This window comes from Chelonoidis abingdonii, chromosome 1 (assembly GCF_003597395.2).
Source record: "Chelonoidis abingdonii isolate Lonesome George chromosome 1, CheloAbing_2.0, whole genome shotgun sequence".
Classification (NCBI taxonomy): Eukaryota; Metazoa; Chordata; order Testudines; family Testudinidae; genus Chelonoidis; species Chelonoidis abingdonii.
In genome coordinates, this window is record NC_133769.1 from 108,930,512 (window position 1) to 108,954,179 (window position 23,668).

The window sequence follows — 23,668 nt, forward strand, 5'->3', positions numbered from 1 at the left end:
GATCGGCAGTGGTGGAGAATAATTGTCTGATGCCTGTTCAGTGGCACTGGTGACGAGATCAGGGATCTTGGTTCAGTTCCTCAGAGGCAAGTGGCCCGTTGCACTATAGGGAAGAACTCTCCTTTGTTAGGATAATGGGCAGGCAGTCTTGAGTGAATCACTGGCTGAATTCTGTGGTCCCTGTTATGCAGGAGGTCAGACCAGATGGTCCCAATGGTTCCTTCAGGCCTTAAAATCTATAAAATCCAAGAAGCCTCTTCTACCCCAGCTCAGACCTTTGACAGCCAGAGAAGTCATGACTGAATGGGCCAAGGATACGAGTCACGGTTGAGGCACAGTGATTGTCTGAAGAAGTTTTGTATTCCCATTGTTTGTGTGGTGCCTGTTGTGTGGCTGGGAGGCTACAAGGTTCAGTAATATGCAAAGGCAGCATCTTTCACCAATGCTAATATACAGTTAAACTAAAAGTCACCCAACTGGCAATCTACATTCAGCCCTGGGTTTATTTGGTTTTTTGTTTTGTTTTTTAATTTCTAGTTGAATGTGAATGTGAACAGCTTCCAGAGAAAGTTTGTGAATGAAGTCAGAAGATGTGAATCCTTGGAGAGGATCCTCCGTAAGTAGATGTTTGTACAACACTACTGGCTCTAGAACAATCGTAATCTAGTATTTCAGAAAACAAAGTGTTCTATCTAGCAAAATTTAATGAGATTTGTTCTAAAGATGGCAAAGATTTCATTAGAAAGTCTTTGTACTTTTCATCTGAAGGCATTGATATGTTTGCATGCACCAATTAAGTGCCACTATACTACTGGGAGTGGGGATGGATGATGACGGGACTGTATATATCACACCTATTGGGATATGAGTAAAATCAGGAGAAGAGAGGTTAAGTGTCCTGCATAAAATCACATAACAAGAGGACTGGAAATGGAACCCGGGATCCTGACTCCTAGTCCTGTGTTCTAACCATTAGAACATACTTTCTGCAGCAAAGCACGCCGTCCCAGCTAGAGATTTCTTTAAAAAGCCAGCAGGCAATGAAAATGGGTTTTTTTTAAGCTGTTTTTTCTTAAAGTCATCATTTTTGTTGGGCTTGCTAGGAAATGGTATCGATTGAAGTGTCCATAGGATCCTTAAAATTTCTACTTTTCTACTGTGTGAGGGGGAAATAATTACACTTATTTAGCATTTATAGTGCTAATCACCTATTGATCCCCATGCACTTTGCAAAGCTGGGTAAGCACTATTCTCCGCATTTTACAGGTGGCTATATTGAGGCCAGAGAGGTTAAATTTCATGTCCAGTGTCTCACAGTGGGTCAGTGGCACAGCTCGGGATAGACCGTAGGTCTCCTACCTTCTAGCCTGCAGCCCTATCCCTTTTGGAAGAGGGCCCTGGATACTTAAGACAAAAGCTGCTTGCTGGGGAGAGGAGGGTGAAAGCTGTTGTTGGCTGGGGATAGTTTTTCAGTTGGTGTTAGCTGTAAGTAGGGTACATAAACAGGGACAGGACAGTATGGGGAATGGGTGTTAGGACTTGCTGTTCCTTTGAGCTGTTTAAGTCAGCGGAACTGAAGACATTCAGCACATTGCAGGGTCTAGATTTTGAAGGGCGTGCAAACAAAAAGTCAATGGCCAAGGATATAGGGCTAGATTCACAAAAGGACATAGATACCATAACTGTTATGTTAGGCACCTAAATCCCAGAATCAGGCCCCACTGGGATTCACAAACCCCCGGTCAGCTGCTACTGAACGCTGCAGGTAATGAAACTCTTTTGGTGCCTACATTTTTGCATTAGAAGTTACCTCTGCCCCTGTGTTTCTGTCTCTGAGCTCATGCACTGCTGCCTCACTCTAGACATCCAGATGCCCAAGCCCCAGTGTGATATGTGAACTGGGGGAAGATCAGCCTTCCTCCGCCTAACTCACTTGTGGGGCCCAATCTGGTAAGCAGGCCCAGAGATCACCTACCAGACTGGGCCCCTGCAGGTGAGCTCACACAAAACAACTGGAGGGGAGGAGGAAGAGTTCTCTCATAACTTTTAGCCCAGTGGCTAGGTTGGTCACCTGGAATGCGGGAGATGCCTGGTTCAAGTCTCGCTCCAGCTGAGAGGAGATGGGATTTGAACAGGGATCTGCTATCTCTCAGGTGAGTGCCCTAACCATGGGCTATGGGACAGTCTGATATGGGGGTCCCTCTGTTTCTCCTGTTGAAGCTGTTCCACTTGGCCCCTGGCACCAAGAGACAATTCCAAGAGAGGGTGGCACCTCCCTCCATCTTGGATTTAGGTGGTGAACTCCCTGAAAGGGGTGGGACAAGAACACACCCCGTGCTTTTGCATCTCCCATTGGCTAGCTCAGGTGAGGAGCTGCCTAGCATGACAGCTTTTGTGAATCCCATTCTCAGGTGCCTGTCTTATTCGTTGTCATGGAGTATGGGCACCAAACCCAGGATTTGTGATATCAAAGCAAGAAGGTGCAAGGTTCAAGGTGTCTAAATAAATCTATTGTATAAAATGAAACACAGGGAAAATGTAGCTGGATAGCAGGGAACATTTGCTACTGGTGGGCTCTATTCTATTGCAGTGTATTCTCCTGAGGTACTCCTGGGGGAATTCTGCACTACTGCACATGCGCATAATTAATAAGCCCTTCAGATTTCTAATTTTTTGTGCAGAAAAAAGCTTCTTCCAAAATGTTGCTGCAGTTCCACCTTTTGTGCACCAGTGGGCGCTGTGGCAATAGAACAAAGCTGCAGCTCCCCGCCATCATGGGAAGAAGAGAGCGAGTTGCTTTCTTCACAGTGGGCCAGATCAGGAGACAGGCTATGGGGAGACAGACAGCACGGGGTGCTGGGGGGTCAGACAGGGATTCATAAGGGCTAATGGGGGAGGACAGACTGGGACAGGGGCTGAATGGGGGTGGAGGTGCAGGGCCCCAGGGGGACAGGGGGAGGGAGTGCAGAGCTACATAGGGACAGGGGAGTGGCTGGGTGAGGGCACAGAAACACATGGGGACAGGAGGAGGGAATACAGGGACAGGGGAGTGGCTGGGTGAGGGCACAGAAACACATGGTGATGGGAGATGCAGAGCTACATAGGGACAGGGGAGTGGCTCGGTGAAGGCACAGAGGCACATGGGGAGGGGGTACAGGGACAGAGAGTGGCTGGGTGGGGGCAGAGACATATGGGGACGGGGGAGGGAGATACAGGAAGACATAGGGGCAGGGGAGTGGCTGAATGAGGGCACAGAGACACATGGGGATGGGCAGATGTGCCTGACTGAATGGGAGAGGCTAGGGGTCAGCCAGGGTCTGCATGGGGGAAGCTCCCTGACAATGCTCCCCCCCTCCCCCAAAAAACCTGTTCTATACTTTTCCCACCCATATACAACAGCCCTCCAAGTTCACACCCAGGCTCCTTCCCAGCAGTGTACTTCCCTCTCCCTCAGTGCCTCCGTTACCCCTGACTCCCCCAAACCCCCTCAAACCTTTGCACTGCTTCTGAGGGGTGTGGGAAATACGGTTCTGTATTGTAGTTTAAATGAATTATTATTCAGAGTTCTGTATTAATATGCCTAGTAAGGAATCTATTTGTCAAAAAACATTTCCTGAATCTTTTTTGTTTATATTGTTACAGACATACTTGCTGACAGGTAATTTGAAATAAATTATCAAAAATAATTGAAACTGATGTGATTATATTGTGTTATTTTGACAAATAAAATATGTAGAATTTTTGTGGAATTTTGAAATATTGTATGTAGAATTTTTAATTTTTTGGCGCATAATTCTACCAGGAGTACTGAGGGAGGTTGGAGTAGCCCCACCCCTTGAGGATTTGAAACTGTTGTGGAGAAACCACCAGATACTATATTGTAAGGAACAGCAGGCTGGAGAGCAGGCACAGTGAACTAATGATCGTTTTCCACTGCCATGTCTATGATTAGGTTAGCTTTGTACTACAGTCACGATTCCCAGGTGTATACAATTATCTCCTCTGGAGAAGGAGCAGCTTCCTTGCTGCTGAGCGATGCTCCAGGAAGCCAGATTCTTGGGTGTCGAAGAGTTCCACAAATATCTGGTGAATCTCCTAGAACAAGTGTCGAATGACATTTGAATACTGTCATGATGTCACATTCGGGTCACCACCACAGGCCGTGTCAGTGACTCCATGGAAAGCCTAACAGTGCCTTTTCCTTGCAGGCTTTCTGGAAAATGAAATGGAAAATGAGATTGTGATCTTCAAACCTGAAAAGTATCCTGAGACCCCCCTGCCTCGAGAAATGATTGATCTGGAGGTACAAAATCTTGCCCTGCCTTGGGGGCATATGGAGCAAGATTGGGCAGGGGAGGAGTGAAATTACGTATAAACCCACATATTAAACATCTCAGGAAAACCATGTGGGTCCCAGAAATGGAGGAAAGTGACTCACCAGTGGCAAATTCTCATGAAAAAACAACGAGCAGTACTTGTGGCACCTTAGAGACTAATACATTTATTTGAGCATAAGCTTTCGTGGGCTAAAACCCACTTCATCAGATGCACAGAGTGGAAAAAAACAGGAGGCAGGTATATATACGTAGTACATGAAAAGATGGGAGGGTACAGTAATGCCTCACTTAACACTGTGGTTATGTTCCTGAAAAATGCGAAATGATGTTAAGCGAATCCAACTTCCACATAAGAATTAATATAAATAGTGGGGGTTAGGTTCCAGGGAAAGACTATATATATATATATATATATATATATATATATATATATATATAAGGATGATTGTGAAGCTTGGTTGAGGTGGTGAAGTCAGAGGGTGGAAGAGGGTGGGTTATTTCCCAGGGAATGCCTTACTGCTAAATGATGAACTAGCAGTTGGCTGAGCCCTCTACAAGGCAACAGTCCTAAAGTCTATGAAAACACAAATGGAGGGAGAGGAGACGGTACGGCAGACAGAGACATACCATGTGTGAGAGAGAGAGATGCACATTGCCCCTTTAAGTACGGTGACCCCACTCTAAGTACATTGCCTTTTTAAATAGACCAGCCAGTTGAGAGGGCAGCTGCTGCAAGGATGCTCCCTCCATCCTGAGCCCCGTTGTGTCCCCCCCACACCCTGTCTCTATGGAAATGGGGTAAGTGGGGTGCAAGAGCAGAGGGGAGGGGGACACCTCGGCATTAGCCTCCTCCTCCCCCACCTGCACAGCAAGCAGGAGGCTCCTGGGAGCAGCGCCAAGGCAGAGGGCAGGAGCAGCACATGGCAATGGGGGGAGGGATAGCTGAACTGCCAGCAATTGGTAGCCTGCTGGGCGGCTGCCTCACAGAGGACTTAGGGGAGCGGGCAGCTGATGGGGGGCTGCTGTTCCACCCTGGTTCCAAGTCCCGACCAGCTAGCTGCAAGGGGCTGCTCTTCTTGCAAGCAGTGGACAAAGCAGGCGGCTGCCAAATGATATTCTCTGGGAGCATTGCACAACTTTAAACAAGCATGTTCTGTAATTGATCAGCAACGTAACAACATTAACCGGGACAACTTTAAGTGAGGAGTTACTGTATATATACCTGCCTACTGTTTTTTTCCGCTGCATGCATCTGATTAAGTGGGTTCTAGCCCACAAAAGCTTATGCCCTAATAAATTTGTTAGTCTCTAAGGTGCCACAAGGATTCCTTGTTTTTGCTGGTACAGACTAACACGGCTACCACTCTGAAAATTCTCATGGGTTAGCCATGTTATTCTGTAGCTGGGCACGACACTGTGTAATAGATTAATAATACTGCATTTATATATCACTTCCCAGACAGATATTGGAGTGCTTTAGTACAAAGGGGAGTTTGCATAATGATCTCCATTGTTACAGGGGGGAACTTAGGAACAGAGAGGTTAAATAACTTGCCCTCTCACATACCCAATTAGCAGCAGAAAATCAGACTCCTGACTTCCAGTCACGTATTTTCTCCACAGAGTTGATCAGAGACAGAATTTATTTATTCCAGGCCTCCTGGTGTACTGGGAGGGTCTTCTGAAGTTTAATCCACTTGCTCTTCTTTTTTTAAAAAGTTTTATGTCTATAGACTTCCCCTTTTATACCATTTGTTCTCTACCCTGTTTTGACTGCCAGCCATGTCAGTAGAAGGCTTTACCAGACTACCAGGGCTGATTGCACTGAAGTGAAACCTGGTGCTGTGACCACTACATTCAGGGCTGGATTATCTCTTCTTGAAGAGGTAACAGCTAGGTTGAAACATCTGACTGTTTCAGCACCTTGGCTATGGCTGGGATTTTCAAAGATCCTAAGGGAGGCAGGCAGTTCTTTTAGACTCCTTTGAAAATCCCAGCAAAGGCCTATCCATGACCTATTCCCCGTCATGAAAACCCCCATGTTTCATAGGAAAGAATAGCCTTTTGCCATGTTACTTTTGCCTGTGGAGATTAGCAGTGATGATTGGAGGAAACTTGATTTGTTGAATATTGGTAAATGGGTACCTCTAAGATTTAGATCTTATTCTGTAAGGGTGCCATGAGCCCTCTATCCCCATTGAAGTCCGTTGGGAAATCTGGGAGTTGAAGTTGCTCTGAACCTCAGAAGTTGCATTCAGCACCTTGCTGGTTTGGGCTATGATGTGTCCTAAAAGAACCCATTGACTCAGAAGCACAGAGTTTGTTTGCTTTTAATCCAACTGGAAATGAAGTTTACAAACTGATTGGTTTTAATCAAAATTGACTGTCGCTGTCTGAGAAGAGACCACGATCTATCTTCACGTAGAATGATGGTCTGCTGGCTTGCCTAATTTAGTGCCTAAATATAACTTTGAGTCACTGCATGTAACAGAGAGGTTGGCAGGGGGAAGGTTAGGGTTTGATAGCTGTGTGCATATACCTAAACAGCTGATGAATATTTTAAAGTGTTCATTGCACAATCAGACATGTCTTCCTATATTATTTTACAATCCTTTTGACAGGGATGTGGCAGCCTGTAAAAGGATAACTGGGCCTGTCTTGCATCTTTCCTGTTTTGTTTTGGTTGTAAACAGACAGTTCTGGAGAAACTGGAGGGTGAGCTGCAGGAAGCCAATCAGAATCAGCAAACCTTGAAACAGAACTTTCTAGAACTGACTGAACTAAAACATCTCCTGAAGAAAACTCAGGACTTCTTTGAGGTGAGAGTTCTTCAGTTCTGTCCGCTTTGTCCTTCTTTCTTGTTTGCAGAGGGGTTGAGGAATTTTTAAATTGTTTATGTTTTTGGCTTTATTTTTGAAGGGGGTTGAAAAGACTCCAGATTTCCTTTATTGCAGATTTGAGGTCAAATTTTCCAAAATGTCTTGGTGAACCTAAGTCTCATTGGGTCTCAGGCTTCTCAGTGCCTAAATCTCACGGGCTCCTAAGTCACTTAGACACTTGAAAATTTGACACTTGGTCTAGCTCTCTGTAGAAAACTGTCTTCAGACAAACAGTAGCAACAGTAAAGATGTGACTACAGTTAAATCCATTGAAATATGTTAGTGTTTTTTAAATAATTTCAAAAGAAAATGTTGATTTCTGCTTTCAGACAGAAACCAATCTACCAGATGATTTCTTCAACGAAGACACTTCTGGTCTGTTGGAATTAAGAAGTACTCCTGCTACAGTGGCTGCAAAGTTGGGGTCAGTGTGGCTATAGGCTTATAGCTTTGATAAGGCCAGTGCAAATATACCCTTCCCTTTTACTTCCACCAGCATTAATAAGCTGGTTTCAGCACTGTGACCCAGTCTTAGAGGCTTGCTGAATTCAGTTCCTATCTTCAAATAGCTTAGTACAGGCTGCTCTTCCGTCTCTTAATTGTAACTCATTGATTAAAATGAAAGCAACGTTAGTGTTTTGAAAGAGACAATAGATGATTAAAAAACTGATCTTTATGGCTCACAGTATTGCTAAATGGGATGGACAGCCTTTCAGCTCCAGGTCACTAGTTCAAATGTGCCTAGTGACTGAAAATCACTGCCATCAGACAGCTGTTGAGTGGCCTCTGGGAAACTTAGTGAAGAAAATGGAAAGGAGCATATAGTCTGACAAGTCAAGTGTTAAAGTGCAATTAGGCAGGCCAAAAAAGAATTTGAAGAGCTACTATCAAAAGACACAAAAAGGAATAGCAAAATTTATTTTAAGTACATCAGAAACGGGTAGCCCACCAAAAAATCAGTGGGATCACTGGATGATCAAGGTGCTAAAAGAACACTCGAGAAAGTCAAGGCCATAGCAGAGAAGCTAAATGAATTCTTTGCATCAGCCTTTACTGTGGGGGATGTGAGGGAGATTCCTGCACCTGAGCCATTCTTTTTATGAGACACATTTGAGGAACCGTCTCAGATTAAGGTGTCATTAGAGGAGCTTTTGGAACAAATTGATAAATTAAACAGTAATAAGTCACCAGGACCAGATGATATTCACCCAAGAGTTCTGAAGGAACTCAAATGTGAAATTGCAGGACTACTAACTGTAGTCTGTAACCTATCATTTAAAGCAGCTTCTGTACCAGATGACTGAAGGATAGCTAATGTAACACCAATTTTTTAAAAAGGCTCCAGAGGTGATCCCAGTAATTACAGGCCAGTAAGTCTAATTCCAATACAGGCAGATTGGTTGAAACTATAGTAAAGAACAGAAGTATCAGACACATAGATGAACATGATATATTAGGAAAGAGTCCAACACGGCTTTTGTAAAGGGAAATCATGTCTCACCAATCTATTAGAATTTTTTGAGGGGGTCAACAAGGCTTGATCCACTGGATATAGTGTACTTGGACTTTGAGAAAACCTTTTACATGATCCATTACCAAAGGCTCTTAAGGAAACTAAGTAATCATGAGATAAGAGGGAAGGTCTTCTCATGGATCAGTAACTAATTCAAAGGAAGGAAACAAAGAGTAGGAATACATGGTCAGTTTTCACAGAGGAAAAAGGTAAATAGTGAGGCCTCTCAAGGATCTGTACTGGGATCAGTGCTGTTCAACATATTCATAAATGTTCTGGAAAAAGGGGTAAACAGCGAAGTGGCAAAGTTTACAGACAAAATTATTCAAGATAGTTAAGTCCAAAGCAGACTGCAAAGAGTTACTAAGGCATCTCACAAAACTGGGCAACAAAATGGCAGATGAAATTCAATGTTGTTAATGCAAGTAATGCACACTGACAAGGCACACACAATCCAACTATACGGACATCATGATGGGACCTACATTAGCTGTTACCACTCAAGAAAGAGATCTTGGAGTCATTTTGGATAGTTCTCTGAAAATATCTGCTCAGTATGCAATGGCAGTCAAAAAAGCAAACAGAATGTTAGGAACCATTAGGAAAGGGATCGATAAGACAGAAAATATCATAATGCCACTCTGTAAATCCATGGTACACCCACACCTTGAACAATGATTTCACTTCTGGTTGCCCCATCTCCAAAAAGATATATTAGAATTGGAAAAGGTACAGAGTAGGGCAACAAAAATGATTAAAGGTATGGAACAACTTCGGTATGAGGAGAGATTAATAAGAATAGGACTGTTCATCTTAGAAAAGTGACAACTAAGGGGGGATATGATAGAGGTCTATAAAATCAAGACTGGTGTGGAGAAAGTGAATAAAGAAGTGCTATTTATCCTTTCACATAACACAAGAACCATGGATCTCCCAATGAAATAATAACCAGCAGGTTTAAAACAAACAAAAGGAAGCATTTCTTCACACAATGCACACACAATCTTTGGAACTCGTTGCTAGGGGATGTTGTGAAGACCAAAAGTATAACTGGGTTCCAAAAGGAATTAGATCAATCATGGAGGATAGGTCCATCAATGGCTTTTAGCCAAAATGGTCAGGGATGTAACCCCATACTCTGGGTGTCCCAAAACCTCCAACTGCCAAAAGCTGAGACTGGACAACAGGGGATGGATCTACAATAAATTGCTCTGTTCTGTTCATTCCTTCCAAAGAGTCTGATACCAGCCACTGTTAGAATTTAGGATACTGCATTAGATGGACCATTATTCTGTCCCAGTATGGCCGTTATGTTCTTATGACAGATGTGCACATCACAGAAACCACCATTGCAGTTTACACTCAGGGCTTGTCTACAGTAGAAAGCTGCACTGAGTTTGAATGCAGTCGAGGCAAATGGCATGATGCTGATTGTGACTTTGCAGCAATGTTGGCTAAGACAAGTCATGTTTGGTACTATGCAGTTAGTCATGGTTAAATCCCCATACGGTGGTGTTTTGTAATGTAGGCAGTTCCTTAGTGGCCTTCATGATAGCTAGATTGCCTTGGGTCAGGGCTTAGTTACTCCAGCCTTGGGCTCGATTAAGAGCGAGAGAAAGCCGGGAAATTGAATTCTGCTCTAAACCTTTGACCTCATCAGGTTGAGGACGAGGTACATTGGTCGGTCAATATGGTGAAACTCACATGCCCTGCTTGTGCTGTACCGGCTGTGTGTATAGAGAGTGTTTCAGTTTCCAGTGCTGTCAGCCAGGTGCCTTTCACCATCACTATATCCGCTTCACATATTTAAGAAGAGAATGAACCTGTTTAAGAAGAGAATGAACTGCTCCTCTCCCTCCCTCCCCTAATCATGAAACAGAGAGGTGGCTTATAGCCCCCTAAAAAGTTAGAGAAAAGTGAATAGATTAAGAAGTAAGATCCGTGCTTGAACTTCTCTTAATATAGAGGCCTCACCTAACTACAGGCACACCTGTAGCCAGGGTCCCAGGTCGGATCTGAGTGTAAATACATAGACTATGGAGCCTTAATGAGTATAAAACCCAGTGTGGTACATGTCCAAAAATATGCCTGCCATTTATCTGTCTTGTTAATGCTGCCTAGATTCACAGCAGGGGTAATAAAAAGGGAAAGGATGGTGCCTTTTGAGCGTTTACTATGGAGAGCCTGCAGGGGAAACATCTATTTGAGATACACTGAAATGGACACTGCCCTGGAGGACCCTATTACGGTAGGTATACTCCTGCTTCACCTCCTTCCCACTTTATATGTGCACACACGCACACCTTTAGAGACACTCAAACTACTGCCATGATAACCCTCTGCCACTCTACTGTACCTGCTACCTGAGTTAAAACTGGGGTTCAAAGAGGCTAATCCATATAGTAAGAGGCAGGCTGGACAAGTATGGGGCTGGGAGTATGGGGCTGGGAGGCCCTCTTTAAAACGCAACAGATCTTTGCTTTCCCCATTTTCAGTTGTTATGATCACTGCTGGCCTTCTGTCTCCAGTATACACAGCCTGCAACAGATATCCTAGCCCTTGTGTTTGCAACCAGGGGAACCCCTCTGAACAGCATTTTGTGTTTTAATTATGGTTCCTGGAAAACTATTTAAAAAAATGCTATTGAAAAAGAGTGACTAAAACTCTTCCCTTTTCAGTACTGTGCTGTACTTTGTTATGAGCATTTTAAAATCTGCTTGCGTTGCTTTTCAGAAGGAACAGATGAAAAAGAATGTGTTCATTATCTTCTATCAAGGAGAGCAGCTCAGCCAAAAAATCAAGAAGATTTGTGATGGGTAAGACAGGCTGTTGAGAAAGTAGCAATGATTCTTTTGGGGATGTTTACCTGGCAGGATTGGCTAAAGGAGAATGGGAGTAGAGAGTATTTCTCAGCGCTCCGCTGTCAGCTCTACCAATTTGCTCCATCCTGCTTTTTAATTCTGCTGTGTCTAATAATAAAAATATATATCACTTTGGCATTTTAAAATTAAGGCCGTCAGTTTTCCAAAGTGACTAGCGATTTCAGGAGCCTCAATTTCTGGATTTCTAAGCAGATACCTTAATGGACCTGGATTTCAGAAGGTCTCAGCACCCACCCTATGAAAATCAGACCCTTATTAGGGTGTCAGAAGATGGGCACTCCAAAACTGAGGATCCCTAAAATCTCTAGTCATGTTTGAAAATTTAGGACAAATTTTATTAAGCTTCTGTTTAAAGGATCTGGTGCTATATTTTTAATCAACCTTTCTATATTGCATTAACTGGTGGCCTCTGTGCTCGTCTCTTTAACTGGTGTCGAAAGGAAACAGAAAAGAATAAAAATTAAAATCTTAACCATTCCATCTCATTCCCAGTTAAACTTTAAAAAAACTAATCAGGTCTGAATACTGGGTTACTGTTTTATTGCACTCAGTACTGATGGGCTTTGTATTGTGTAAATCAGATTTGATTAACTGTCACTGAATCAATTTTCATACATAACCCCCCCTTCGGCATAGTTAGCCAAAGTCTTAAGCATAGCAGATTTTTGCAAGGATGACTCCAAGAAAGAACCCTATGTGAGAACCAGAACTGACCATACCTGACACAGCCATCTGGTGGGGGGGTCTTTTCCTTGGTCCCTAGGCTCAGTCAGGACTGGATAAGGAAGGAGAATTTTTCCAGCAAAGGTCTTTGTCTGAGGAGCTCCAGCTTGACAATCTGACCTTTAAGATCTGCTTCTGCATAATTGAAATCCATGGGAGTTTTACCCTTCACTTCAATGGGAGCAGGATCAGTCCCATACTGGCTGCCTTTAGAGCATGCTGCAATAAGCAACAACAAAAATTTCTCATGTATGTAACATGGCAATGACTATGCCTGAAGGCTTGTCTACACCAGGGCTCTCACCGGTACTGCCACCCAACCCGTTGTAGAGCCAGCGGGAATTTTTCAGAAAACAATTTTAGTAGATATAAGAGCCATCATCATTTTGGTTGTCAGTGCGAATTGAACTCAGGTCCCCAGAGCTAAAAGCGTGAACCTCTGTCCCTTGAATAAAAGGGCTGCAGCTGGGAGCCTAAGGGTGTTAGGTACTCAAATCCCATTGGAATTCAAAGGGAGTTAGGCACAAACACCTATACCCTCTATCTCAGAGCTGAAGCAATCTCCTCCTTTGTGGGAAGCAGACACTGAGCAGTGGCTCTGTGGACATGCCTGTAGGTTCTCCTAATCCTGTTTAATTTAAAAGTAGAAATGAAGTTGATGATGCCATTGTAGTCCCTAAAAAGCAGTTGCTCACATCAGAAACCCAGCATCATCAGTGCACAGTTAAGCACAACCATTAACAGTTAATATTCTGCAGAAACCCTGGATTGGAATAGCAGGATTTTTACAGGTCAGAATAAGCTTTGATTGGGGGAACAGTATATGGAATGCTTGCACATCCCTCACTTGCAATATGCTTTGCTCTAACTGATAACATTAGTCTGCCAATTTCATGAGCATTAATCCCATGCACAAATTTATTAAAGAGACAGAGGGGTGGGAGTGAGGAGATTTTTCCCTTTCTCTTAAACTGGTGGCTGCCTAGACGCTAATGTAAATGCTAAAATGGGTTTATCAGTGTAAGAGTTCCCTGCTGAATTCTCCTTCAGCTTTCATAGATGTCTGTCATTACAGCAAAGGGGATATTTAATATGCAAAGGGGCTGTTAAACGATCAAAGTAGCATTGCTGGGATAATGTGCAAAATGTAGGAACTCTACAGCATGGTGGAATAAACTTTCAAGTTTGATTAAAAATACCAATTAAAAGATGGGCTAAGAGCTCTGAAGCATAAAAAGCTGGAGATAATTAAGCAGGGCTAGTAACCCTGGGATTCTTTTGCAGGATGGTTTGTGGTTAGAGCTCCTGTTCAGAGTGGGCAGCTAGGTAAAGATATATTGTTGTGATTATAGAGCAGTGGCGCTCAAACTTTTGCACTGGTGACCCCTTTCACGTAGCAAGCCTCTGAGTGTGACCCCCCCCCCCAATAAATTAAAAACACATTTTTATATATTTAACACCATTATAAATGCTGGAGGCAAAGCCGGGTTTGGGATGGAGGCCAACAGCTTGCAAACCCCCATGTAATAACCTTGCAACCCCCTGAGGGGTCCCAACCCCAGTTTGAGAACCCCTATTGTACAGGGGTCAAATACACCACTATGTGTTTTGTTAAATTTGCCACGGTTCTTCCTCATGTATGGGCTAGAACTGATTCTGGGAAACATACCGTGACATGCCTTGAGACCATGATGTGATGCGCACATCTAAATGTCATGTGCTGTCTTTTAAAACCAATGGAATGGTTGCTTTACACCAGCTGATAATCTGATTATGTATATTTGTGTAAAAAAGAAGCATTCTCTTCTAGGCATTCTTTTTCAACTGTTTGATTCATGGAGCCATATCTCAATACAACCTTTGTGACATCCCCTGAAGTGACAGTGATGGCACGAGCACTAGACTTTATGCCATTGCTGCATGAATCAAACAGCTAATGACTGAGAAATGTGTGTAAGTAGAAGCTATCATGTTACCTGACACTCATTTATTTTATGTAGTTAAAAATGTGATCCACTGAGAGAGCCTCGTGAGATGTGTGTCTTGTTTTGTGAGGGTCCCGGTGGACAGCAGGCCAGAAAACCTGTCAGCGTACACTACATGAGTTTAACACAAACTATAGCCTGCTCTATGTGTAATTTTTGTACTGGTATAACTGTTGGTGTGATTTTATTTTAACTGCTGTCATTATACCAGTACAACCCTTACTGTGGTTACAGTTATTCTGAAATAAAGGTGTTTTATGCCAATATCGCTTATTCCCCTTCCTGTACAGGAATACAGCCAAGTCTACGCTATGTGCTCCAGTGACACAGCTGCAGCCTAGCACTATAATGTAGACCCTTCCTACATCAGTGGAAGGAGTTTTTCAGTCTTTGTAGGTAATCTGTTTCTCTGAGTTGCAGTAGATAGGTTGATGGAAGAATTCGTCAGTCTACCTGGTGTGTCTACACCTTGGGTTAGGTTGGCTTAACTGCAGCACTCGGGGACTTTTCACACCCTTGAGCGATGTAGCTAGATCAGTCTAAGTGTAGACCAGGCCTCAACTATATTGGTATAAGCACATTTACGCTGGTATGGCTGAATCCAGATTAGGGGAGGTATAGACTTTTGTGTGTGGACAAGGCCTTAGTAATGTAGACCGTGCATTAACTGTAACGATCCCTGTACAATTAAATCAGCAAAACCCTCTCAGAGTGAACATAGGTTTATCGATATAAAAGTGCTTCTACTGGTGTCAACACTTAGACTGACATAAATGAGTCCATGCCCCAGGCCAGGTCTACTCTACAGACTTCTGGTGGCACAGCTGTGTCAGCCAGAAGTGTGAAGAAGTGTGGTTCCTGACTAACACAGCTGTGCCAGCGAAGCTCCCTGTATAGATGCAATTGTTGTGTCAAAATGGCTTTCACTAGTATAGCTTGTTTCACTTGGGGGGTGGTTTTACTATACAAATTAGTTTTGCTGGGATAGCTGCATTCATGCAAGGAGTGCTTTGCTGATGTGATATACAACTATAGCTACTGCTGCTAGTGTAGGCCTGGCCTCAGTCTACAATAACACACAATACTGTACATTTTCAATTTTAGTTGTTTACACTAGCAAATAAATATAGAAAACACATGTTCTAGACTAACTGGGTTTTATTAATATTTTCCTCACTGATGGCTCTTTCTTAAGCGAGTCGTATAACAGCTCACTGCCTGGGGATATGCTGATTTTGTAATTGTGCTGCAAAGATAAAGGTGAATGACTACCGTAAAGTCTTGGTGTTAGAGGGACATCTATTGGCTGCTCTGTTACACGACTGACTTTTCAGAAACTGCATTAAATGCCCCAATAACAGCTAAACAGGTGAAATGAGACCATCACTATGCTCTTGAATGAACTCACATAACAAAATGATACCCCCAAAAAAGACAAAAACACCCAATTGCCTGTCGATAAACAGTTTTTTCACAAAGCGAAACCTCTATATCTGACCTCTCAGTCCTCAGCCTCGAAGGGAGCCCACAATGTCTTCAAAAGATGAGCCTGGGAGCTTAAATTCATGACTTTGCTAGACACTAAAAATCATGGCCTGAATAGAGACACAGGATTTATGGCCTATTACAGAGCCGTAACTAGGGATTTTTGCGCCCGAGGCAAGGGACAGGCTCTTTGGTGGTGGTTCCTCTCAAAGAGAAGGACCCGCCACCGCATTTCCGCCAAAGAGCTGGATGTGCCGCCCCTCTCCCTTGCTGACGGCCAGCAGCAATTCGGCAACGGGTCCCTCAGTCCCTTTCGGAGGGAAGGACTTGCTGCCGAATTGCCGCTGAAGGAGAGACTTTCTGCGCCTGAGGCAAGTGCCTCACTCGCTTTGCCCTCATTATGGCACTGGCCTATAACCACAATTTGTAACCCACTAGTGTTAATTGGTCTCTTCACCTGGAATGGTCCCTTCAAATATGTGTTAACTACTTATGCTAAACAACCTGTTCCACTTTACATTTAGCTGTGATACTCTTGAGTACGTTTCCCAGACCTGAAGCAGAGCTCTGTGTAAGCTCGAAGGTCTGTCTCTCTCAGAAATTGGCCTAATGAAAGATATTACCTCACTCACTTTGGCTTTGCAGAAAACGTTATTTTTGTCACTCTTTAAAATCCTTTCCACTAAGGCTAGGTTTACATGACAGCCTATGTCGGCAAAACATATGTTGCTCAGGGGTATGAATATTCCACATGAGTTACCCCAACCTAAGTGTTTCTGTGCACACTGCTACGCTGGTGTGAGAGCTTCTCCTGCCAACATAGCTTATGCCACTCGTGGAGGTGTGTTTTATATGCTGACTGGAGAGGACTCTCCTGTTGGTATAGTGTCTTCACCAGACGTGCTTCAGCAACACAGCTGTATCCATTCAGTTGCGCCGCTGCAGAGCTGCACATATAGACGTGGCCTAAGGAAAATCAGGTACCTTAACTCACAGCACAGAATGAGAGTCCCATTTATTGTCGGATTGAGGGAGGTTCCTATGTATAACTGCGCCTCGGCTACAGTGCCAGTGCATCTCAATGCATAAAGTGGAGAAGGGGACTAGTTTTCAACTAAAAAGAGTGCGCAAATAGTCTTACAAATAACTGTGCATAGCGACAGTAAGTATGACTGTGTCTTTTCCTTCTTCTTCATACTAGGTTTCGTGCTACAGTATATGCCTGTCCAGAGTCTGCTGCTGAACGTCGAGAAATGGCCGATGGTGTGAACGCAAGGATTGAAGATTTAAATGCAGTAAGTGACACTAGCTTTATTTAGGCCCTGATCCTGTGACTGACTGTGTGCAGACAGACTGGCTCCTGTGGTCACGGGAAGCCCAGTTGACAACTGTAGAGATCCACACACAAGTGGGAGTCTGGCTACGTACAGTCACTTCAGGATCAGGGCCCTGGTGGTGAGGGGGGGGATCCAGGAATAGCTAATCATGGAATCATAGAACTATAGGCTGAAAGGACCTTGAGAAGTCACCTAGTCCAGCCACTTGCATTGAGGCAGGACCAAGTAAACTTAGACCATCCCTGACAAGTGTTTGTCCGACCTTTGCTGCTGGTAAAATATATGTACTACATTGCATCATCATGTATGTGCCACATATGTGACAGAAATTTTTTTTACAAATGTTTTAGAGAGCTTTACACATTTTTATTGGAACTATTTTTTGTGTGCAATAGCATTAGCAGAGGATGGCAATCTCAGCTCTCATATACAAACAATTGACTCCCTGGTCCAGCTGTATTGGGATCAGAGGGCACCATAAAAACCTTTAAAAATACCTGAAATAGCTTTACTGTACCTAAAATGGCTGATCTCTCAGGCCCTTGGTGTAGTAACAAGTCCTGAACCACACTGGAAAGCCAGGGATCTCCCTTTTCCAGTTGTATCCACCTCCTGTTTCTAACTTTGAAATTTCAACCCTTAAATCTCTGACAGCGGCAGAACTGAAAATTACCCATCTTGGGCCTTGGGGGTGTAATTTTGTGGGGAAAATTCCTCATTTGAGGGGAAGTAAGGAAAAGTTTCTTCAGAAGGTTCCTTTGGGGGGAAAAAAACCCCCAGTGGCATTTGAATGATGAGGCTCAGAGGTTTGGAATGTTAGCAGTCCTCCTAGTGAAACTGGCTAAGCAGCTGAGGTGGCTAAAGGCACATGATAAATTCCATAACCGTGTGATATATTAAAAATCCATGCATTTGTGAGATAATTTATCCTATACATGACCTTTGCTGATTGAACTCACACTGTGGTCTGTGGAAAGACACCCATCGGTTTGGACTGGGCCTTCAATCTATTTATTTGACTGGTTAGTTGGCACTGATAATGTCCTAAATAGTCTATGAACTGCATTGTCTTTGAATCATGCTGAGCTTTCCAAAACTCATTTGTTTGGATTGCTTTGACTTTTGTCACCCAGTCCCTGTTTAGACCCATGTTAACCTGTAAGACAGGTGAGTGGCATAGTCAGGATGCTGAGTGAGAACTAGGGGCCCAGTGCTGTGGCCCATGCTCCACTTTGCTGAAGTCCGGATGGGGCCATGGAAGAGTGCTGTAGTTAAAACATACTCCCCCCCTATTTATAAAAACACGGATTTTCCTCTATTTGAAAAGGAGACTGATGCATCGGGTGTGGAGCTTTGGCTTGTTATGTTGTGGAAACTTTCTGTACCGCTGCTCTGTGCAGCACAATAGGCAGCCCTCATTCTCTGTCCTTGTTCCAGACCGTCCCATCTAGCAGCTGGAGATGCAGTTATTGATGTGATGTGATATCATCCGCTTTCTAAATGCTCATGTCAGACTGACCCATGAGGGTCTTGCTGCTGACTAGCCAGCTGGTTCGGATTTTGCTTTTAATTCTGCTTGCCTCAGCCAGCCAGACTCCTCTTGGTGCTTGTGAGCTGTGGAGGCCTTCTAGAGAGAGACTGAACTAGGGCCTGATCCCACATCCTACAGTTGATGTCCAGGAACTCCTGAAGGTGTCATCGAGCGTTAAAGGTGCTCAGTGTCTGCAAGAAATATCTCAGCCCCTTTTAGGACCAAGCTCCCAATGAGCAGAGCTTTACATTTCAGGGATCAGGAAAATGTGCCTTGCAGTATCAGCTACTGAGCTGGAATTAACAGGAATGAAGCTGTGATAAATCCCTCACCCTCACCCCCCCACAGTATTTCAGCTTTCCAGAGATTGGCAAATTGCGTCCATGTTCAGATATCTTGGAATGCCATTATCGGGTGTTCGGCTAACTCATACTAAACACCTGCAATCCTTCCCCAGGCTTCCCTAAAATGTAGCTGAAGGGCACCACACCCAATACGTCCCCATTGCCTCACTATTGCTCCTGCTTTGTTTGCAGGTGATCACCCAAACGGAATCGCACCGCCAGCGGCTGCTGCGCGAGGCAGCTGCGAACATGTGGACTTGGGGGATCAAGGTGAAGAAAATCAAAGCCATCTACCACATCCTGAATTGCTGTAACATTGACGTCACCCAGCAGTGCATCATCGCCGAGATCTGGTTCCCAGTGGCTGACTCTAGCAGGATAAAAAGGGCTCTCCAGCAGGGAATGGTGAGGGGCTAAGCGCTGCTTCCCAGCTACTTTATATCTGAGCCCCCTTCTTGCTTTGGATGGACTCCCAGGACCCACCATAGCTTTTTTCTTCAGCTAGTTTTTTGATCTGTCCCTCTCTTTTCTCTTTCTCCTGTCCTTTCCCTCGTCTGTTCTTATTTTTGGCTCTCCAGGCTCTAGTGGCTCCTGTCCTCATTCCCTGACAGAGATGCTTACGGCTCAGGCTGGGTGGGGACATCCAGAGGTGTGTCTGGACTTGGGCCACATGTGCTGTCATGGCTGAGCTGAGCTCTGCGTTGAGTTGCAGTGAGCACCCAGCAGCATTAGGCCCACTCAGAGAAAGGAGGAGAGGGGGGCGGCCGTCATGGAGCTGCCTGCCCCTTCACTTGCGGCTGTGGGAGCACATTTGCCTCCAGGAAGTGAGTAAGGTGTAGGAATGTGCGGTTCTGCCCAACACCACTGTGCCCTGAGTCTGCTGGGGCTAGTCTGTCTAGCCCATCTCCTCAGGGGACCTGCTTCCAAGGTTGGGAGACAGTGGGATAAAGGGGTGTGTAATGCACACCTGTTGAGGAGGGTTCACTAGCCAAATACTATTCCATGGATGAGGTTTCTTGGTAAAACAGTATGATGTGACTAGTAAGAACAGGCTATCTTTCACCCCCACCATTTCACGTCGATCCTTGTCACCTGTTTGCAGGAACGTAGCGGCTCTACGATCTCCCCTATCCTGACTGCAGTACAGTCTAAGATGGCCCCACCCACCTTCAACAGAACCAACAAGTTCACTGCAGGCTTTCAGAACATTGTGGATGCTTATGGTGTGGGAAGCTACAGGGAGATGAATCCAGGTAAAAAGCCAAGTGGTTTGCTTCAGCCTGAAGATGAGATCCTGCCAAGGACATGGGTCAGAGGAGAGGGCCTCTGGTCTCTGACCACACTTTGTGATCCAAAACCACGTATGTCACAGCTCAACCAAATTCTTTGCTGGTGCAAATTAGTTCAGCTCCATTGACTTCAGTGAAACTGCACCTCTTTACACATGACATAGAATCTGGCCTTCTGACCCTAGTGGTTGATTTAAAAAGCTGATTCCTGTTGAGGTCCTTCAGTGAAACTGAGCTCCTGTTTGTCTCCTTCCATCAGCTCCATACACTATAATTACCTTCCCCTTCTTGTTCGCGGTGATGTTTGGAGATTGTGGCCATGGTGCTATTATGCTGGCCTTCGCCCTCTGGATGGTAACTAATGAGAAGACACTTTTGGTCCAGAAAAGCAATAATGAGGTGAGTTTCTTAGGACTGAATGCATCCTGCCAGCCTTGCAATGGGTTCCAAAACTCTTACTCAACACTGAAAACATCTAAACCCCAAAATGTTAAATGAATTTTCTTCTGTAAAACTCAGAGGAGCTAAGAGGCCTAGCTGTTTGGCAAGTAGTTCCTCTGCCTAATAGCAACACAGAGGGCCAGATCGCCCCAAACACGCTCTAACTTTGCACCTGTAGTTTCACACACCCACATACACTTCTGTACAAAACTGCAGCTGGCATTTGTATGTGCAAATTGGGGCTAAGTTTTCAAAAGTCGGACTCTAAAGTCAGGCTCTTAAATCCACTTTTAGGAGTGTAAGTAAATAGCCTGATTTTCAAAAATATTGAGCAACCAACAGCTGCCATTAAAATCACTGGGTGTTCAGCACTTCTGAAATTAGGTGACGGTCATTTCTGTAGGAACATCTTATCCAAGCGTGAACATCTGGAAATACATGAGTGAGTGAATGACTCTGTAAAAGAATTCCTCTCTTGGGGCATGCTGCACAGTGCAAGCATTGTTTAGTTGTGTGTTGGTTGCTTACTTTCCCTGAATTCTTCCCTTACAGATTTGGAACACCTTCTTTGGTGGGCGCTACCTGATCCTGCTCATGGGCATATTCTCCATTTATACTGGCTTTATCTACAATGACTGCTTCTCCAAATCTTTCAACATCTTTGGTTCTTCCTGGCATACCCGCCCCATGTTTAGGAACAACACGTGGAAGTAAGTGGTAAATGATGTAAAAACAAAAAGGAAGATGACACATAATGGAACAATATTTTATTCCATGTGAATTAGAAGAGAGACCTGCTGAGGATGCATGTGGGGCTGGGCTGAGTCCCTGGGGTGAATTCGTGTGTGAATGAACCAGTCTGTATGACTGAATTCACATTTGGACAAATCTCATCTCAAAATCCAGGTTTTAACAGATACTTAAAATAGCTGCTGACTTGGGGAGGGGCTATCATAGGCATAGTGGACTCCATCGCCCCGGCACATGGAAGTATGACCTGGCTTTCCCATTCCTCCTCTCTCTCACTCCTCCACTTGCCTCGCACTGTGACTTTCCCAGCCCTCTTTTATTCCCAGAGCCTGCCCTGCCCCCTTCCTCTCCTCCTGTCTGTACACATTCCCACGGGCCATATCACTATAACAGGGTTCAAAAAAGAACTAGATAAATTCAAGGAGGATATGTCCATCAATTGCTACTAGCCAGGATGGACAAGGATGGTGTCCCTAGTCTCTGTTTGCCAGAGGTTGGGAGTGGGTGACAAGGAATGAATCATTGGATGATTACCTGTTCTGTTCATTCCCTCTGGGACACCTGGCATTGGCCATTTGTCAGAGGTTACTTACTTATTCCCATCATACAAAAACTAGGGGCCACCAAATGAAATTAATGGGCAGCAGGTTTAAAACAAATAAAAGGAAGTTCTTCTTCACACCGCGCACAGTCAACTTGTGGAATTCCTTGCCTGAGGAGGTTGTGAAGGCTAGGACTATAACAGGATTTAAAAGAGAACTAGATAAATTCATGGAGGTTAAGTCCATTAATGGCGATTAGCCAGGATGGGTAAGGAATGGTGTCTCTAGCCTCTGTTTGTCAGAGGGTGGAGATAGATGGCAGGAGAGAGATCACCTTATCATTACCTGTTAGGTTCACTCTCTCTGGGGCACCTGGCATTGGTCACTATCGGTAGACAGGATACTGGGCTAGATGGACTTCTGGTCTGACCCAGTATGACCGTTCTTATGTTCACTATTAGGCTTCATGGTCAGTATCCGAGAGATACCAAGACCAATAACCTCCTGGGCTGAGATTCTTTGATGTACCAAAACTCTCGTGCTCCAGGAGCTTGGGAAGCTCTTGCCATAACTTAAACAGTGTTGGGGGCCTGTCTAAATTATGGCAGCCTCCGCTGGGCTGCCCTGTGGGCCGCAGCAGTGCCTGGAACCTCTGCAGAACTGTGTGCTAAGGCTCCAGTCTCACCTCCAGTCCTGCCACCAACATGGTCCTTATGATGCTAGCAAGGGGGATCCTGGAAGGCAGCTTTATGGCAGTTTTCCTCAGTTCTGTTCTGAGGGACCCCCACTCCTGTCCTGTAAAGCTCCTTTAACTGCTCCCTCCAGCCCTTTTACCTGGTGTGAAGGGCCTGGAATGAGGGTGAGGATCTTGCCCCTAGTATCTAACACATCAAGTATAAGTGGATTTGTGACATTCCTTTTCCATTTCAATGACCATGTGAGCAATCAAAGTGCTGTGACATTCCCAAATCGTTCAGTTGCTACCTTGATGTGTTTCCTCCCAGACTCATTGTAGCTGGAATAGGAGTGTCAGGCCTTGTATATCCAGCATGTACATGTATGTACGTACACACACACGCATATATATGCCACTGTAGGCCTTGGGTAAATGAAATGTTTAATTTTGTAGTGCTTAGCACTCTTGATAGAGAAACATCTCAGGCTGAGGCAGTAAGAAACTGCCTCTTCTCTTTCCTTTTGTAGTCTTCATGTTCTTGAAGAAAATCAGGTATTGCAGTTGGATCCGGCAGTTCCTGGAGTCTACTCAGGAAATCCATATCCGTTTGGGATTGATCCGGTAATGAAATCTATTCCCTCCCTGCTTCTACAGATCTAGTTCATCAGCAGCTTGTGTATAGCCTTCAAATATGCAAGCAATCCCTCCCGAAGCCACATTAGCCACTTCCTGCTCTTTGCAAGTCTGTTATACCTTAGTTATGGAGTCTTTTATGATGCTCATCTTCAGCATTCAAGATTTTAGTATGATATTTCTTCCCCTCATGCCATGATCAATAGATAGAGGAGGTGGTCTGCAGGTATGCGCATAGATTTGGGACTTGGGAAATTCTGAGTCTAGTCCTTGCTCTGCCTGTGAGTCAGTGAATTTAATTTACCCGTCTGCATAAGGATG

General features: G+C 44.4%; 1 protein-coding gene across 1 annotated transcript in view; it reads left to right on the forward strand.

Annotated features, from left to right (window-relative positions):
- ATP6V0A4 (ATPase H+ transporting V0 subunit a4) overlaps nucleotides 1-23,668 on the forward strand; it is a 59,522-nt gene that overhangs the window by 5,336 nt on the left and 30,518 nt on the right. The window contains exons 3-14 of the mRNA XM_032781939.2: nucleotides 538-616; nucleotides 4,209-4,303; nucleotides 7,031-7,156; nucleotides 7,546-7,640; nucleotides 10,851-10,977; nucleotides 11,463-11,545; nucleotides 17,006-17,099; nucleotides 19,209-19,421; nucleotides 20,119-20,269; nucleotides 20,565-20,704; nucleotides 21,299-21,456; nucleotides 23,242-23,335. Coding sequence (XP_032637830.1) covers nucleotides 538-616; nucleotides 4,209-4,303; nucleotides 7,031-7,156; nucleotides 7,546-7,640; nucleotides 10,851-10,977; nucleotides 11,463-11,545; nucleotides 17,006-17,099; nucleotides 19,209-19,421; nucleotides 20,119-20,269; nucleotides 20,565-20,704; nucleotides 21,299-21,456; nucleotides 23,242-23,335 — 1,455 coding nt within the window. The remainder of the gene's footprint in view (nucleotides 1-537; nucleotides 617-4,208; nucleotides 4,304-7,030; nucleotides 7,157-7,545; nucleotides 7,641-10,850; nucleotides 10,978-11,462; nucleotides 11,546-17,005; nucleotides 17,100-19,208; nucleotides 19,422-20,118; nucleotides 20,270-20,564; nucleotides 20,705-21,298; nucleotides 21,457-23,241; nucleotides 23,336-23,668) is intronic.